Consider the following 19,455-nt stretch of genomic DNA (forward strand, 5'->3'; position numbering starts at 1 on the left):
GGGAGTGTTTCACAAACCTGATGGTGAAGCCACAACAACTGCCCCTTTCTGTTTACGCCTTGTTGTGGTGATTGTTACTGCTGGACATGTCAGTGTGAGTAACTGAATGTCTGTGTTTAGACCTGAATAGCGAAAACACAAACCCCATATAAAATTCCCAACAATCCAACATTTAAAGCAGTACGTAAAGGTATGAATTAAACATGACTTTGAAATTAGAGATGATATGCAGAGGACAGAAAGATCTGGAAGAAGATGATCCGCTGTGGCAACCCCTAACTGGAGCAGCCGATAGAAGAAGAATAACAAGAGCGCCGTTTGGGGATGGCAAGTGGGGCAACCCACCGAGTCTCCGCGCCTAAGTTGGCCCCGCTTTTGAGGCCCACGTGTCCCGTTTGAGCAGATTTGTCCAGTTACATTCTCTAGTTATATTTTGATAAAGTCTGCGTGTTATCTTGCCAAAATTTAGCTGAATGCTGTAATGAGAAAATCCGATGTATGTTAACATTAATTTTTATTAAATTCACGAGTTTCTACAGTCCACACATACCGGTAACAGCATTTGACGTAACTGACCCCGCGTGGGGTTGGTCAGCGCTAGGCCCCGCACACCCCTAAAGCCGCCTCTGATTAATAATAGTAGTAGTGTCACACATACAGAGCGCAGTGCAATATCTAATCAACGTGCAGAACATCACAACTTTCTGATGCCACAATAATCTTCATTTTATTGAACTGAAGAACCAAATCTGCATGCCTGATGTTCAGTTATGCTCTCCGTTAATGGAAAAATCCCTGTTAAAAACTCCAGTCCAGTTAGTGGGAGTCTGTGATGTCAATAAATAAATAATGAATCTGCGGTCGTGGATATTTAGCCGATTCACGTCCGTTCGCTGCTTTTCAGCTGCCAGCCCACAGCCGGTGTCCTGGCTCTCAAAACCCCACAGGCACACCTTTCAGTATCGATCAGTAAAACATCTACAAGTATTAATGCAGGCCTGATTTTAGTCTTAGGGGACCACCATGGTTAATGTATTATCTGAAAACAAAAACGACTGCAAGTAAACTAATGGCATTAATGCAAAACATCACCAAAAATTCACAACAGTTAAGACCAGCGTTGGAGCTGGGCATCTTATAACTGTATGGTCAACCCAACAACATGAGGTTTTAGATCAACTTCACAGATTAAGAGGTGTTCTCTAAAATGCACCTAATACAAAAGAGAAATTGTTTACACGCTTATATGCATTATGTTTGAAAATTATACCAAGCATTAAAATATAGTTTGGATTTTTTACCCCAGTCAGTGTGGTGGTAGGGGTTGGGGGAGATCTTTGGGTACTTCAGAATTTCCTTCAACATCCCAAAGACATGCAGGTTAGGTTTAATGGTCAGTTGTCTCAATATTGATAAGTGTAGGCCTGTGTGGTAGCCATCTGTGCCATTGTTAATGATGAGATCTTATGTCTTAAGGGCCCTATTACATTTTATGCTCTTTCCATCAAATTAGTCTGTGGGTGGGCGATATGCAGTGATTAGGTTATCGTCTTATTGCTGCTCTATCACTGCTCCAGGAACCTCTCAGTCTCTGGGCCTTTGGATTACAGAACAGCCTATTCGGCCATTGGAGAGCAAAGAGAGCTCCCTGGGCCCCCGTGGCCAGTCAGACTCCCGCTCTCTCTTGACGCTCTCCCAGAACAAACCTAGTTAATGGCACCATTTATCCCTGCTCCCTCTTGGCCACTCAGTCTTCCTGAGAAGTTAGTAGCGGGACTCGAGTTTGAAGGTCTTCAGATTACAGAACAGCAAGTTTAGCTGATGAGTACCAAAGAGTTCTCCTTCATCTTCAAGAGTCCGTTGGGTTTCTACCTTACAGCATCCCTCTTACACGTCCCTCTGCCGTCCTTGCTCTGCTCACCTCTCCTTGCCTTACACAATTCTGCAGTGATACAACCTTTAAAGTATGAACCATAATCAGATAATGTATATTAGGGATGCTCTGATCAGGTCATTTAAGGCCAATGGCGATCACCGTTTTCATGTTACTTGATCAGCCGATTCCAATACCGCAGAACACAGCTGTTAACTGTTCATTTTGTATTAACAAAATTAAATTCTGTTGGCTTATTGTTCAGTGATCATAAAATAGAAAAATAAATACATTTGCCCTAAAATACATACTAATACAACTAATAAGATATGTACAAGCATATTTATCCATAATACATATGGCATAAAAGAAAATAAAATGCTTCTCATGATTACAAGCTGTCATATTGTTTCATTTCTTCTGTATCTATCTGAAACAAGGCTAAGTTAAAAAAAAACAAAAATTATATATTTTCTCACACAATCAGATAATCGATATTGGCAATTAAATGCTGCTCAATGCAAATATACATGAACTTAAAGGTTTTAATCTTTTTAAATCATTAATTGCACTACAGCTGTTTGCTGTTAAAATATACATTTACTGTATTTATACAGGTGTGTGTTTTCTTCATTGTATCAAGTAGACAATCACAATTCTTGAAGTGAATTATAAAATATGGAGTACCATTTTAATTACTTAGTGCGTGTTTCTTACCAAAACATATGCTGTATGAGACGCAGCAACAAATAATAAACACAGTACAAAGCTAAAAGAAAAAAAGCCTATTGTTTACTAAGCAGCAGTTTCAAATGCGTCTTTGTGTTTTCTTTTTCCAACTAAAAGTGTAAGCTGCTGCATTTTAAACAAGGTCGCTGTCCATACCCAAGCAGTGTGTTTTTTTAATTTAAACAAAATAAAGGTCTGAATTCCTTAAAGTAGCTTTTCTTGCCATTTGCATAGTTGCACAGGACGACTTCTAAGATAACTTTTTTTCGGTTTATTATCCAGTTTCTTTAATGTAAATCTACCAATGGCCTCCTGTTCACTGATAGTACAAGCGTCCACTCGCTGCTCTTTGTTTACACTGCAGGAAGTTCCATCCATCCATCCATCCATTTTCCAACCCGCTGAATCTAAACACAGAGTCACGGCGGTCTGCTGGAGCCAATCCCAGCCAACACAGGGCACAAGGCAGGAACCAATCCCAGGCAGGGTGCCAACCCACCGCAGGGCACACACATACACACCAAGCACACACTAGGGCCAATTTAGAATCGCCAATCCACCTAACCTGCATGTCTTTGGACTGAAGCGAACCTGGGTCTCCTAACTGCGAGGCACTGCGCCACCATGCCGCCCCTGCAGGAAGTTTGTTGCCAAAAAAGAAAAGATAGTGGGCTGGCTCGACTATCGTAATACTTTGTGTAAAGGAGCACTACAACTACATTACCGTAAAGCTTAGAAAAGCAGGAGCTGAAAATATTGTTTCATTGTGAATGGCCTTTTAACCAATCACCAGTTGAGTGTTTTTTTAGTGAAAATCGTTCAGTTTCAATCAGCCAATAGATCAGAGCATCCCTACAATATGTTTTTTGTTTAAGTGGTACCTACCGAAACAAACCATTACACAGACTGGTGACTTCTGTGCTGAGTCTTCCTATCCTTGAAGCTGAACTGTTTCACCCATTTGGTGTAACGATTAACTTGCCACCATTGAGAATGTCGCCTTATTCATAGCAGAAGGTAGCAATGCCAGCATCTCCCCCACTTGCTTGGCTCTGTTCAAATTACATAATCCTGGCGGATTTTGTGTTTGTGTGCTTTTGGCCCGTCTAACACTATCATGTGTAGCCCTCAATGTCCTCCCACACCATGTGACCAGTAATCTCTCTCTAGATATAAAATCCAACATCTGTCTGTATGTCTGTCCGCTTTTCACGAGAGAACTTATTTAACGGATTTAGATCGGGTTTTTTTCTATAATTTGCTTCATTTTGTGACTTCTCTCATTGTGCTAAGTATCATAGTTTGGTTGCGGCACCGATTTATTCACACGAATCAGAGAGGCAGGCTGTGGGCCGAGGCGTAACCTCAGGAGTAGGGAGCTGGGCAGGGCACGCATCATCCTCCATTCCAGTCGCTCTACCTCTCACCACATGTTGGAGTGTACCTTGCCTCGGCTTAGCTAGCAATACCTGTTTGTTCAGCAGACTTGACCATCTAGAGATTGTTAAAGAGTAAAGTTTGGCGTTTTTTTGAGAGAGATCACAACTACATGTGTTTTAGAAGGTAGCTGCTTATTGACAGAGATATCATGGCCACATGCTCTTCTCCCCAATCGGGGGACACTCCCATCAGAGCTGAACATGATCAGATGCACAGGCAACGTTCGACGTTGAAGCATACCTACCTTCTGCTAGTCCAGAGATACCTTGCCAACTTTTTACATTTTCGGCAAAGACATCACAGCTGCATTCTCGCCCCGATAGCAAAACCAAAAATTTTGTACAGTATATCAAGAGGTCCTTGGATATGAAAGCTATCAATATAAATTCTTCTCAATACAAATTATTACTTTCTTTTTAATTTTTTATTGAGTTTTAAAGTTTGTCCTGTTTCACTACTGTGCGGGAAGAGCCATGGGGAACAGCTAGTCTTCTTCTATAATACTCCACCGTGGCTGTTTGTTTGTCTGTCCAGGATTTTAAATCCCCTGTAGCTCGCAAACCGTTTGACCTATTGGCCTGAAATTTGGTACACATATACTTACATGACCTCTACTGTCCACTTTTGGGGTGATTGATTTTTATTACTCTTTTTATTTTTATTTTATTTTATTGTAGAATCAATTCTTGGCAGTGGGCAGCAGGGCGGCCATGTGGCGCATGCGTACAGGCGCCGTTCTCATCCCTACCACCTTCACCATCACTTCCCCTACCTCTTCATATCTTAAAACATTCTTCAGGCAGATTGAAGACTTAAGTGCTAGCTTAAGTGAAAAATTAAGGAAAATCTATTAAGTAATTGCAACACAAACACTGACTTCAGTCAGTTTTAATGCGAAAAGATGCAGACGAAAGAAGAGAAGAAGCGGGCCGCTAGGGTGGAGAAAAGGAAGCAGCAATTGCATCAACCTCTGAGCAAACGAATTCTAAACATACAGAGAAAGAGGATGAAAACTAGGAATGCTCAAGTCAAGTGTAGTCACTGAACGTTATCGTGCAGTCCGCTGTTACTGGTATTTAATAAAGGTCTTCATCCTTCCAAGGTCACCACCAAAAGGGACAGTCACAATTTTATAGTAGGAAATCTAACATTTTGATCTTTTATGTCTGACACCACAACACTCCTTGAAGTTCCTCAAATGGGCCATTTCTGGAACTACCAAGGTCCTTTTTCAGCATTTGAAATACAGAACTAAGGGGTTGTACCCGAGGTTTGTCCTGAATACCGAAGGAGTGATCAGGCCATTGCTAATTGATGATGGATGCGCACACATTAACTGTTTTTACAGTGATCGGGGGAACAACTTCCCATAGCCCTTCCTATAGAAGGCCATCTGGCGAGTTGGGAAGATGTCTTCAGGCAGTTGAATGCCTGCCTGCTATTCCAGTGTACACTTTGAACTGCCACGTGACAGCTGCACACTTTCTTTCTCAAAAACGGAGTGTTTTAGCTATGATGACACAGCCCTCAGGACGCCTATCTTTTGACATTTTTCACCATTTGCCATCTAGGTTGCCGAGTCCCACTTTGCCTGTGACTTTATGATCTTAAAATGTCTGGCAATGATGGATGGGTAGCGATTAAAACTCTGCCATTAATATGGTTCATTGGATTTTGGAACTTGTTTCATTTAGAGCTTTAATGCTCTTGAAGTTTGTAATGAGCTTCTGATGCCACCCGACTAACTTCAGAGGATGTTTTAAGGTCTGTCAGTGTGACCTTCTTCGGGTCACTTTCTATGACTGTGGCTGGTCCCCCGTGTCTTAAGGTGAGCTGGGTTTGTAATAAGTGACATGTCTTGGTGTCCATTTCCTGCAGTAGTTTAGAGACAGCAGCTTCTAAATCCTGGAGGTGTTAGGGTATCATCTGGGGACAAACCAATGACATCCTCAATGTAGATGACATTAAGAATTAATTAAGAAATAAAACAAATAATGTGGTGCCAGCATTTTTGAACCCAGAAGAAATGAACCCCAATCTTGACAGTGTTGTTAACAGGAGGGATTCTCCCTCTCTGAGAATCGTGAAACAGTTTGTTCTGCTCGAACCACCATCCCCGTGAGCTCTTATAGAATCTTTACTGTGATGAATTCATGCTGTTCTGTCTACTAGCTTGTTGAGCTAAACAATCTGGCTGCCCAGTGGACGACTAAAGTCTGAAATCTCGACAAACCAACACAAGTATGCTTTATGGCTATAAATATCTTGTTTCTAAAAATACGGTAACTTTCCGCTGCCAGTGTTCACAGGCTGCCCACATCACACTTGAGCAGAAACGCCGCAGCCGTTGACTTTTAAGGCGGCCATTTCCAGAGTTGTATACTGGCGGAGTTTCTGTGTGCTCTCAGTTTCTCCATTCCTAGCTGGCTGGCACCCAAGAATATTGCCTGTTGGCTCGACCCCAGGGAAAATTTTGCTCAGCTCTTTGCTCTCTTCATGGCTTTGTACCATGTGCTCACATTCTTTTAAGTGACTGTGGAACCTTGCCACTTTTGGCTTTACTCCTCGCATATTCAGACTGGCGCAAACGACTGCTTTGGTGCACAAGCCCCTCCATTGTGTGTGTGGTGTGTGTGTGTGCTGGTGTAACTTTAAGCCTCTCCTCACATATGCCTGGTGTTTATATGTAAGTAGAGCAAAGTCATTAGTCAGTTTAATGGAGGAAGTGTTCACTGTTGCTGTTGACCACATGGTTCAAGAGAATGCAGGTAGCCATCCACTTTACTAGCTGAGTGCTGACAATGCATTGAAGTGACCACCACTAGGTAGTTTTCAAACTCGAAAAGGAAAGGGTGACTCAGTCCGATGAGTTGGGCAAAGAGAACAAAGGAGTCAGACAGTCAACAGTTATGTGAAACCACAAGTCCATCTTTGGTGGGGTGCTATCACAAGCATACTCCAAGTCTTTAATCTCATTCCTCCATTGTCTGCCACAAATGCCAAAACAAAGTGGTATAATATTGACCAGTTACTCTTTATGGGCCTTTTGAGGCATATGATAATTATGGCCGACACCTTCAACATCATAACAACTGCACTTGATGTTAGACCCTGAATTTCTTTGAAGACCCACCACTCTTCTGTTGTCTTGATCGTTGTTTGGCCTGACTCATGGGGATGAGTATGAAACATGTCTCATGGGAACACTGGAAGTGGTGATGCTTCACTGCAGAAGTCAATATCCTAGTCACCCAACAGCCTTTGCTGTGGGTTCAGTTGACCCCCTAACTAATCACAGTAGTGTCTGCTATCTCATGTAACCTCACTCTTTGATTGTCTGGTACAATTTGCTCCACCATTTTGGAAACATTTTGTGTCGTTAGTAATGCAGGCCGGCCAGACCGTGGTTCATCTGCAACCCATGTCCGCCACAGTGAATTTCTGCAGGCATCTCTTGACTGTGGTGGTGTTAGTTCACGTTAACTAGGAGATTGTGAATCTATAAGCGTTTATTGTTCTCTAGCGTTAGTTCACGTTAACTAGGAGATTGTGAATCTATAAGCGTTTATTGTTCTCTAGCTTTCGAAATTAAATGTTGGCACAATGTACAAGTTTGTGCTGTACAGAATCCATGATGACTTGATTCTCAAGTGAGGAATATACACTTTACCCACAACTGTAGAAACTTGTAATTTACATGTTTAAATACACAGGAGCTAATCTTTGGGACCCTGTTTAGGTTCCAACATTTTGAGCACTCTTCTTATGGAGTCAGTGAGTTGAAGCTTATCCTGGCAGAAAGCAACGTGGACAAGATGCCAGTCCATCTTAGGGTCTCTCTTTGTTGCCAGGCTGGTTTTAGGCAAAATAGCCTAGTAAGGTCATCGTTGAGATGTGGGAGGAAACCGACAAAGATAGCTACCAGCCAGTAGGGCATGCCATGGTGCCAGGCAGCTGTCCATTCACACAAATAGTTCACATTAATATATCACATTTACAAAGAAAAGGATATTAAAACTGCAAGACATGAAGCCCCACCTTGGAGTCTGGCAGCTGCTGGACAGTCAAGCATTATGCCCGCCTTGTGTCTTACATAACACGATAAAAGGTAAGGTGCAGTGTATGGCATATCTGTATAAATGAAACACTTGCCGCTGATCCGAATCTTAAAGTAATGTGCTAACTCCTTTCATAATTTTAAACACTTCGATCAAGTCACCTTTTAATCTCCGTTTGCTTAAACTGAAAAGGTTCGGCTTCTTCGTTCTGTCCTCATACCTCCCAGTCCCAGAATCAGCCGTCATACTCCTTTGGTTATTTTATTTTATTTTTTTTGCAATATGGAGACCAAATCAGACCCCATACTCTATGTGAGGGCTCACTAATACGTTATATAAATGAAGCGTAACCTCCCTTGACACATCGTGCTGTATAACCTAACATCCTATTACCATTCTTGTCTGCTTCAGTCTCGGTACTTTTACACATGCTTTAATAACCCACTTATTCACAGAAACCTGGTTTCTAAAATGCCATGGAAAACCCTTATTCTGGTTAGAGAAACCAGGGTAACTCACATAGATTTCTCGCAACTACCCCGGTTGTCTGGCCGTGTAAACCCTTTACTGGATTGCAGGGAAGGATTTTGTGGTCTGCGCATGTCTGTTGCACTCTGACAGCCTGTTCTTGTGTTACCTTCACACACTCTTCTAGCAGCCAAGAGTAGAACACTGTGGAAGCAGCTACACTGATACATTTGCTAAAGGCAGATTCTCAGATAGCCACATTATTCCTCCTCCTGGTTGACATAATCGGCCTCAGTATGCCAGAAATGGCTACATTGATGATGATGAGCTGAACGTACAGTGCTAAGCTCCGCACCACAACCTCAGAAGCAGTAGGGTAACACGTTTAAATCAATGATTACTTTTTAAAGTAATGAGTAACCCAATGCAATACTTATTTACTGAAGTAAAAGTATCTACATTGTGGTTATTATTCCAGCAGCACTGGATTTAAAGACAAAAAGCACACGTACTGATGTGCCGCTTCATTGATGAGCTCAACCACACAGACAAGAAGAGAAGAGTGTGCTGCCTGCAGTCCGGTAATAAAAACATATTAATGAATTGTCATCTAAGTTTTCATCCTACTGTTTGCTATAGATACGCTGAAACAGTGTGATCAGGTGGCGCAGCAGGCAGACTTCATGCCATGAATCACTGTGGCCCAGGTCGAGGATTTCAAAGGAGATTGACATTATATATTTCACAGGCCTAAAATGTATTTATAAAACACAAGGAGATGAACACAGGATTCTAGCTTGTTTTCTCATCCATGGCAGCCGATGATGACATTTAACTTTTTTTTTTGTGAAGTTTAATGACGTCAAGTGGTTTTACAACAGGAGAACTCCAGCAGCGTACTTGCACATGTAAATGGAGGTTTATAAGAAACCTGTTTCTGCCTTACCCCAGTTATTCACCTTATCCCAATTGTGTGTGTGGCAAGTCCGCTACAACTCCAAGATCATTCTTATCAAGTATACTTTCAATTTTCAGAACCCCCAAACCTCATGAATAGGGAAGTTGCGGATACTCATCCCATCTTGGAGTCAGACGACACGTGTAAGCAATAAGGACGAATGTCTGCCATCCCACATTGCAGTCTCGTACTACTTTACTGGCTGCGGCCTCCTCACTCTCTCCCTTCCAACCCAGCTATGGGTCATTTCCACCTAATACGGCAACATGGATGCAGACTCCCATGTGATACATGTGCTCTTAACATCCAGCAGGCTAGGCTTCTTCACTTGTCCTATGTGATTTAAAAAACTGAGCAGTGCATACAAGGTAAGGGGCATGGAAAATGGGAAGGAGGGCACAGGAGCTGGTCACTCCCAGGGAAAATTGGGCTGAAAGCAGACCACCAGGAGCACCCGCTGTGTGGCAATCTTGTCTAATAAGGCATGCAGCTTTTTTGGTCTCCTTAGGTTATTAAATTATGTGATATTTATATACATATATATACTGTATGTGTGTGTGTGTGTGCATGTATTGTGGGAACCAGGGGTGCGCCAGCTGCCCCGACCCCAACACAGCAGACTGAGACTAAAGTTTATTTATTCTTCCTCGTGGGAACCGCTCTCCCTCGTTTCCACCGTTACAGCACAGTTCCATACACACAGTATTTCATCTTCCTCATTCCACCTCCACTGGCAAGCTTCGCCCTCTTCCTCCCGACTCTGGCTCTTTGAATGGAGTGAGGCGGCTCCTTTTAAGCAGGTCCTGGGAGCGCTCCAGGTGGCTCCTCAGACAGAACTGGAATTACTCCCAGGTGTTGTGGGAGTCCATTGTAGGGCTCTGCAGCTCCCCCTGGTGGGACCCCGGAACTCAACAGGGCTGTACCAAACTCCAACTCCCAGCATGCCCTACGGGAATCAATGGTGCCACAGCCGCCCAGGAGGGCTGCCCTCTAGTGTCCACGGGATAGGTAGTGCCCCATGGCTACTGTCTTCCCAGGTCCTTCCATCCAGCCGACGTCCCAGCCGGGTAATGGCCGTGGCCACCCGTAACAATACAGTATATATTACATATGTATAAAAATGCTAATGTCTGTTTGCCACACGATTACTTGCTAGCTAAAAGGGCTAGAACTTTGATCTTGGTCTTAATTAAAAGCTTATGTCCTCATGTTTTGGAAGTTCATAACATTTTAAATAGCAGTCACATGGTGGGTACTTTCCTGGTGTGCCGAAAAGTTTATTGTACCGCCAAAAATAGAGGCATGCATGTTCAGAATTGATAATAGAGTGCATTTTCTTACATTTGCAAATAACTGGTGGAGAGTTTACTGCTGTTTATATGTGGCATTTTATTTTAGGATTGTAGGGCTGTGTGTTTCACAAGTGATGCATAAAACGTTTTAATCCGCTTCCTTAGGCACAAAGGGGCATAAAGCTAATTTAGAGTTGCCATCCAGCCTAAACAGCACACCTTTGAGGACATGCAAACTCCTTGTAGCAAGCGAATGGGGATTCAAACACAAGCACTGGAGTCATGAAGCAGCAGTGCTAACCACTGGCCTACAATGCCGGTGTGATGTCATGGTCCACCTATATTTTGCCAAAACCTTAAACTTCACCCGTGTCTGCACACAGACGTACACTAATTTATGATTTATGCAATCTGCTGTTTGTAAAGTTGACTGGACCCTTGCTGTGCCCACCAGCACTGTGCAATGATCATTTATTTCTTTGAATGCCAATATGCTAGAAAAGCTATTCTTCGGATTGGGACACCATCACAATGAACTTTACAGATAGTGAGCTCAGGGGGATTAACTAGCAGATAACCGGTAACCGCAGGTGTCACTATGCAGGCAGCCCCTTTGAAATGATTCGGATTGGATGGGTGGGTTTAGTTAAATCACTTCAGTTTCAGTTCAAATACAAATGTCACCCAAGGCCAGTCTGCATTGTAGAAATGCGATGTTTTTATGGTGGCAAGTTGGCGCAGTCCTGGGTTTCAAACAGCAGCCCAGTCATTGCATGTTCTTCTTGTGCTTCTATAGGATTTTCTGTGACTCCTCCATTGAGTGGTCAATGAACTGGTGACTCTGGGTAGACCCCCTTTGTGCAGGGTAGTTCCTGCCTGGGTAGGTTTCAACTGGGTTAGTGGGTTCGAAGCAGATGGGTGTATATCTGCACAACAGGCATAAGTCTAAAACACTGGGTGGGCAGTCCCAAAGCTCTCATGCCAGATTTTAGAATGTGCATCTCCAGAACTCACTCACACCCACCCTTAAAGCAGCCCTAAATCAAGGGGGCAGCCTGTCTGCTAGTTAATCCCCCTGAGCACCGAGCTAAGTGAGTGGCAGCTTTCTCTTCCCTCTCCATATGCAACGATGTGAAGCCCACCCTTGTCAGTTTACCAAGTAAGTACCCCGCAGTCCATGCTGCCCCTGCTCGTGGAGTAGCTGACTAGGTGAGTATCCTTGATGCACCTCACTGGGTGGTACATGAACCCCCCTATAGTGAGGCAATGCCTGCCCACACTGATGTGCTGCCCCCTGACTTCTCGCTGCACTCTTTTCTTTTTCCTTCTTTCACAGGCCAGCTTGGCTGAGTGGCTGTCAATGATTGGCCTCGGCCAGTACTACCAAGTGCTGGTGCACAATGGCTATGAGAACATCGACTTCATTACGGATATCACCTGGGAGGACCTGCAGGAGATTGGCATCACAAAACTTGGTAAGACCACCCGCTCTGCCACCACAACAGATAGGAGCCGGTGATGTGATGTTGGCATCTTCCTGAGACCATCTGGATGCTGACCCCCTCTGCTGTTCTTTCTCAAGGTCACCAAAAGAAGCTGATGCTAGCGGTGAAGAAGCTGGCCGAGATCCAGAAGGCCACTGATCACGGCCGTGATTCCTTCAGGAAGAAGGCCCCTCAGTCACTGGAAGTGGTAGCTATTGAGTCTCCACAACAGGAGACCGCAGAATGTCTCTCGCCCAAGATGACAACCTTTCAGGACAGTGAGCTGAGCAATGAACTTCAGGCTGCCATGACTAGAGCAGCAGACTCCCTGGATGGTACTGAGGCAAAGCAGCCCAGCAACCATGTGGCACTCCGCACTGCCCGCGGCTCGCACAAAAACAGCCTGAACAGCAAAGCAAAGGCAGCCAGCCTCTCTCTAGACGGGCCCAGTGAGGCTCCTAAGGGGGCCGACGATGGAGGTTTGGCCCAGAGGAGGGAGGTGAGGCCAGTGAGACAGGCCAGTCAAGGCCAAGGCATTCAAAGGGCAAGTGTTCCCCCGGTCCTAGGCAAGCCACGCCAGTCCTTCCATGCCACGGGAGCTGCCTTCACTCCACCCCAGACACCTACCAAGCCTCGGCCATCCTCTCCACAGACTATGGGAGCTGCCCAGGTGACCGCTAAGGTGAAGCCCACTCCCCAGCTGCTTGGCCAGACAGAACGACCCATGTCACCCAAATCCCTCCCACAGTCCCCCACACACAGGGGCTTCGCCTACGTCATGCCACAGCCGGTGGAGGGGCCTGAGGACTCTGTGAGCCACAGCGTAGCGCCCGCACCAGCCGTCTCGGCAGCCACAGCCCCCATGTCAGTGCCCATGCTCTGTTTGCCTCCTCAGGGTGACGATTCTGATGAGGACCAGAGTCGGCCTAAGAAGCGAGCACACAGCCTGAACCGCTATGCCATGTCCGACAGCGAACAGGACCGAGATGAGCTGATGGTTCCCGATGCTGGACCCTATGCCACCGTACAGAGAAGAGTGGGCCGCAGTCACTCTGTGCGTGGCCAGTCGGGGGACAAGAACGTCAATCGCAGCCAGTCCTTTGCTCTCCGGCCCAAAAAGAAAGGCCCCCCGCCTCCGCCACCCAAGAGGTCCAGCTCTGCCATCTCTAGCACAAACATGGAGGAGGATTTCACTAAGGAAGGTGGTGGCAATGAGCTAGAGGTGGGCTACCGTGAACAGAGGCGAGCTAGTGATTTCGGCGGGACGGTGGACACTGGCAGCGCGGGCAGTGTGAAAAGCATCGCTGCCATGTTGGAAATGTCCTCCATTGGAGGAGGGGCCAAAGCTCTGGCCATGCAGAAGTCGCTGGGTGTCGGAGGCAGACACTTCCTACAGGTACAATGCTTGAGGCTGCTAGATAAGGTCGGCTCGTCCAGGCTGTGCCCACCAGGGTGTGCAGATGGACCTCCTGAAGAGTTCAAGCTGGGCTCATTTTTAAATTCATCCGTCCATTTGCTTAATATACTTTACTCAACTGGGGAGCATGAAGGACCAGGGCCTATCTCAGCATGCTAGACCCCCAAGGCAGGAACTGGTCACTGGTGGGATGCTGGTTCATCACAGTGGGCTAACAGACAGAGACCAGTTAACCTAACCCAGCATATGGGAGGAAGTCCACACAGTGACCCAGCTGGTAGTTGAACTCAGATCTTAGCAACTATGAGGCAGCCATGAGCGGCCCAAGGTGTATTTTAATATAATGCCATTCCTGCAAGGGTGGTACAAAATATAACACTGCTGCTTCACAGACACTGTAGTCCTGGGTTCAAATCTTAAGCTGTTCTCACTGTGTGTCTGCACAGATTTAAACCGATTAGCAATTATAAATAAGCACCCCCCACAGAAACTGTTCCTGCCTTCCGCTCAGCCCCCCCAAGGGGGCCCTCAGTTGAAATAATAGGTTTCTGATTGTTATCTTCATCTGTGTGGAGTTGGCATACCCAGCCCATGCTTGTATTGATCGGCATTTATTACGTGTGACAGACTTGACTCTCGTTCACAGTTGGTTCTTGCTTTTTCTGCCCAATGATGCTAGGGTGCTAGGGTTTGAGAATGTTAACTTTGATAAATTGTGTCTCTTTTGTAATGCAATCTAAGAGTATGAAACATAAAGAGTGAAATCCAGCCACGTAGCTGCTGTCCCATAGCACAGGCACATGCTTCTCAAGTTAAGAGCACTAGCAGGTGACTCCCCTCCTTGGCCACTAGGGGGCTACTAACATTCAGCCATTACTGTTAAACGTGCTTTCTCAAAATCCTTCGACTGAGCCTATCCTGTTAACATTGGGCATGAGGCAAGAACCAGCACTGGATGGGATGGCAGTTCATCTGGAGAAACACTCGAGCCCACCCCAACTCTCTCATTCTGGGACAATTTTGACTTACCAAGCAACTTAACGCGCCCGTCTTTGGGTTGTGGGAGGAAAAGTGCAGTACCTGGGGATTAAAAGCAAATTCCATACAGATGAGGATGAGCCCCTGGTTCAAATCCAGCCCCTTTTGGGGGTTTACCAGTCTTCTAGTATGTCTGTGTGATCCATGATGATCACCATTAATTCTATCAGCCTCTCTTTATAATGCTGGCCGTCCATGTGTCACCTGTCACCCACATACTGTCTGAACTAGCAGCTGCTGTCATCCACGCTTCCACTGCACGATGCCCATTATGAACCATGCATGCTCAGAGCCTTGTAAAGCCCCTCTTAAGTAATGTTTGCAAGCATCTTGTTACTTTCTTGTGAGTTCTTTATGCCTCCATTCTGTCTAAACTTGTGCATGCACTCTTGCTAGGACCACTCATCTACACAACTACTGACCAACATGGCAGGGTGCCCGTATACTGTTTGTGACTTCAGTGTCCACCTCACTTCACCCTGGCATGCTGCCACGTTCTGCCTTGCTAGTTACAATACATATAGATCAAAGCTTCGCATGAAAAGCAATTTATGCCATCCCTGCTACTCCATATCACTTGAGTGGTCATTTGAGCCCAATCCTTTGGTAGCTCAAAAATTAGTTATTTTGTCTTGGCTAAGAAGAGTTCTATATAAACTCAGAGATGGTCATTTTCTTTACCTGCAGGTGAGCCCAGATCATGCCAGGGTGGCCACAGTGCTGGCCAATGTGAAGCACAGAGATGCCATTGGGTTGGATGGAGAGGTGGTGAACCGGCGGAGGACAATCAGCGGGCCAGTGACTGGACTGATCGCAGCAGCAAGGCGTGATCGAGCAGACAGTGTACGGTCAGTAAAGGAGCCGGAGTCTCCCAAGGACACTTTGCAAGTAGATGGTCAGGTGACACCTCGCATTAGCTCTTCTGAGAACATCCCATTTGCTGAAGATGGCAACCTTACCATTAAGCAGCGGCCCAAGCAGGGGTTAACAGGGAAGCCAGGAGTAGGAGAGGTCTTTCCTGAGGAGCTGAGTGAAATGAAGCAGGAGGACATCTCCCGAGTGGATGCCACGGCCACCCTGAAGAGAAGAGTGCGATCCAAGCACCATCCCGAGGGGGTAAAATTCCAGCTGACGGAGTCCAGTACCGTGAAACGAAGACCTAAAACGAAGGAGAAGGAGCCAGGCTTGTCAGTGCAGGAGCTTAGTCTGTACCAGAATGGGACTGGCATCCTCAAGAGGAGACCAGTGTCTGACATGAGTGGCATGGACATCTCTGCTGCCCACGGTGAAGACACCCTGAACTCCTTTAGAGACAGTGCCGAGTTTGTACTGGCAACTTCCGATGGTGAGCACAGGAAACCCATGAAACCTCCAGTCTCTCCAAAGCCAGTCCTGAGCCAGCAAGGTATGGCCAAGAAGCCTGTGCCACCAACCCTGACTTCAAAGAAGGTGCCACCCTCTGGTGCAGGCATTCCAGGTGAGTCCTTACTTTCCGAGTCAAGTACAGCATTTTACTCTTGTGTACTTCATTTTGAGCTGGTGGGTCAGTGAGTCCCGCAAGGTCACTCTCACTGGAAGCTACTCACTTAGTTTGGCCTTGTGGCTCAATTAACCTTTTGGTCAGACCCTCTGTAGATTCTCCCCATGTCAACTGGTTTGGACATGTGATGTCAGTGGTCAAGGTAGGGTTGTCCTGGGCCCACCCATTCAGATGCTTTTCCTGATTCATTCCATGTTTTTCTTCTCTTGTGAACAGAAATCAAGCGAATCCCCCCTCCTGTGTCTCCAAAGCCACCGCCTCCACCAATTGCTCCCAAGCCCCCAAAAGTGCATCCTATCCTTCAATCCATCAGTGCGGGACCCACACCGACCCCCTCACCAGCAAAGCAGTCTGGCCCCGGCAAGGCTTCCAGTACACCGCCCTCACTGTGCTCCAGTCCTGCCAAGCCCCAGGGACCCATAGGCCAGGGTCCCTCTTCTCCACCAGTGCAGACCACGCAGCTGTCCCCACAACCACAAGGGGTTCCAGTGAAACCTCCCCGGTCGGCCATTGCCGGGACATCCACAGACAGTGCCAGTCCAGATCTTGCTCAGCAGAAACTGGAAGAAACCAGTGCCTCACTGGCAGCTGCGTTGCAGGCTGTGGAGGAGAAAATCCGACAAGAGGATGGAATCAAAGCAGAGTGAGTAGGATCAGCTGAGTGGGGTGAATGGTGGCGAGAGTGGGATTGTGGGAGTCATGGCTGCTTTGGTAGTGTGAATGAGCAAAGATGGGGTGTACCTACGGGCACAAAGAATGGGGGGTCGGTTACAAGAAGTGGTGCATCTCTGACATCTTTCATTTCCTACTTTTTCAGTTCCTATGCTGAATCTAAAAGCACAGTCAGTATTTTGGATGACATTGGCAGCATGTTCGATGACCTTGCTGACCAGCTGGATGCCATGCTGGAATGAATGCATACAAGCTCCAGTTAAGCAAACCTCAGGACTTGCGTGGGCACCAGGGCACAATCACCCCGTCTCCACACCCCACCAATCCGAAGACGGATTTACCTCACGTGAGACGTGGCAGCCGCTTCTGAGAGTCCCTGAGGGGCTGGAAGGTCAAGACGCTTCTCTGCGTGTGGAACGTTGTATAAAGAAATAATCGTGAACATTGTGAGCATGAAGACTGGATGCTTGTTCTGATGAGACTCTTGTGGTCATTGTCCACTCCGGCGGGGCCTCTTCGTGTGCATGTGTAAAGAGGAGCTAGCTGGCCGGCTCTGGTGAGGTTTACCCTGGAGAGGCTAGAGAACTTTCTGCCAGGAAGGTCCAACTCCCAGGCACACATCCACTTGGCTTAGCTACTGTTGGCATTTAGACAGGCCGGCTGGTGGCTAAGGGCAGAGTAAAGTCCATGCTGAGGGCCAGGGCCAAACTCATCAGGGTCCTTCCATGCAGACAAACCCTTGCCACTCTAAAGCAGCCTGACCAGAGTGTCCAGCAATTATCTCCTCCACTTGTAGCTGATAGTTCACAAACTAAAAGCACAAATCCTGGTCAGGTATTCCAGATGCAGGACCCCCTGCACAAGTTACCAGTTTACTGCTTTCCACCTTCTTCATTCCTGGGGGTCCTGGTCTCTCTGATCAAAAATTGATGCCACTACCGATTACACCCCCGCCACCCCCCCCACCAAAAATCTGCAGCAACACATTGTGTTAACATGCATGCACCCTGTGCAAGTGGCTGTGCCCACCAGGATCCACAGTACCTGACATATCAAATGGACCACCTAAGCAAATCTGTAACTCCCAGGATAAGTCAACAAGGGCTGAGATGTGAGTGCAGCAAGAGAGGGAAACACACACACACACACGGCACAAACACATTTTCTTTCAGACTTGTGTGCAACTGTTTGTTGCTGACCCTTTGTTTATTGGCACTTGTAGCGCCTTTCCCTTCCCCCTTGACGTGCCTTGCTTTCACGTCCCTCTGCTGAGTGCATGTGTGTACAGGTGGGTTGCTTGTGACCCTTGTTTATCCCCCACCCCCAATACTCCTTACTGCCCAGTGTGGTCTCATATGAGCTGCAGAGGCCCTGCTCATCAGGCCCTTTCCTCATCCCCGCCAATCCCTCCATTCTGTACTTCATATGTAAACTAACTGGATGTTTTGTGGTGCCGTAAGAGAGTTTCGTCCAAGTTCTTTTTTTCTTTCTTTTTTTTGGAAAGAGAAAAACTGAAATAAAATACTGCAGCTATATGAAATTACACTCTTCATTGTCTTGCATTCTTTAAAATTTGTGCGTTTTCTGACCAAAATGGGACCAACTGGAGTGAGTTTACAAATGAAAGTGGCCAGAGAATGAGATGGTAGACACCTTCTGGGCTACAGGAATGAATGCTCCTTTAGCTCTCCGACAGTAGGAATGGACAATCTGGCCAGAACACATTCAGGACAACAAGAAGCTGCTACATGAACGCACTTGAGACTGAATGGTGTCTTCTGTAATGAGCTGGGCACTAACAGCCATGCCCAGTCAAGAACCCAGGAGATCAACTAAGCTAACGGCCTCATTACACAGCTTAGCTGACTGTTTCTAATAAGGGTTAGTCTAGTTTTGGGGTCTTTAAAACACTTCTAGTCTTCTGTTTTGTGTTCATATGAATTACTTAAGAATGCTTTAAAATCACTTCAGTTTTTTTTTTTTTTGCTTTTGGCCGGTGCCTCCTGACTCACCCATAGACGAAAACCCCTCACCTATGATACACCGTTCGACTTGTCTTGATGTCTAGTTATGCAAAATGGCAAGCTTTTTGGAGTTCCCCTTATTTTTGGTCCAGAAGACCCATCTTCACCAAAAATTATCAAAAGGACTTGAATTTTTGCATGCCACCACATCCAACTCCAGGAGAATGGAAAATGAGGGGTCAAAGTTACTCCGTCCCACAAATGTTTGACAAAACAGGGGTCGATTACATAGATCTGTGGAGTGCCATTTTATGCTATTTTGTGGTTACTGATCACAAATACGATACTATTTTTGCCATTTGATTCATTACAGGTGGTTCTAGCCCTCTAAGAGCCACTCCCAGAATTTTAAAAAGGACAAATTTCAGATATAAACACGTGGAGTATCGTTTTAGGCTCTTTCAAGGTCAGAGATTACAAATACAAAGTTGATTTCGTAGGGATCCAGATCTCTATCAGTGG

At 46.0% G+C, this 19,455-nt stretch overlaps 1 protein-coding gene across 4 annotated transcripts in view; it reads left to right on the forward strand.

Annotated features, from left to right (window-relative positions):
- caskin1 (CASK interacting protein 1) overlaps nt 1-18,514 on the forward strand; it is a 66,186-nt gene extending 47,672 nt beyond the window's left edge. For all 4 annotated transcript variants that reach the window (XM_039775961.1, XM_039775962.1, XM_039775963.1 and 1 more), the window contains 5 exons: nt 12,155-12,293; nt 12,401-13,698; nt 15,445-16,234; nt 16,514-16,940; nt 17,115-18,514. In XM_039775961.1, the coding sequence (XP_039631895.1) occupies nt 12,155-12,293; nt 12,401-13,698; nt 15,445-16,234; nt 16,514-16,940; nt 17,115-17,211 (2,751 nt within the window). In that variant the 3' untranslated portion in view covers nt 17,212-18,514. The remainder of the gene's footprint in view (nt 1-12,154; nt 12,294-12,400; nt 13,699-15,444; nt 16,235-16,513; nt 16,941-17,114) is intronic.
- Nucleotides 18,515-19,455: the final 941 nt, after the last annotated feature.

The sequence above is a fragment of the Polypterus senegalus genome, chromosome 13, assembly GCF_016835505.1.
Source record: "Polypterus senegalus isolate Bchr_013 chromosome 13, ASM1683550v1, whole genome shotgun sequence".
Taxonomy (NCBI): domain Eukaryota; kingdom Metazoa; phylum Chordata; class Cladistia; order Polypteriformes; family Polypteridae; genus Polypterus; species Polypterus senegalus.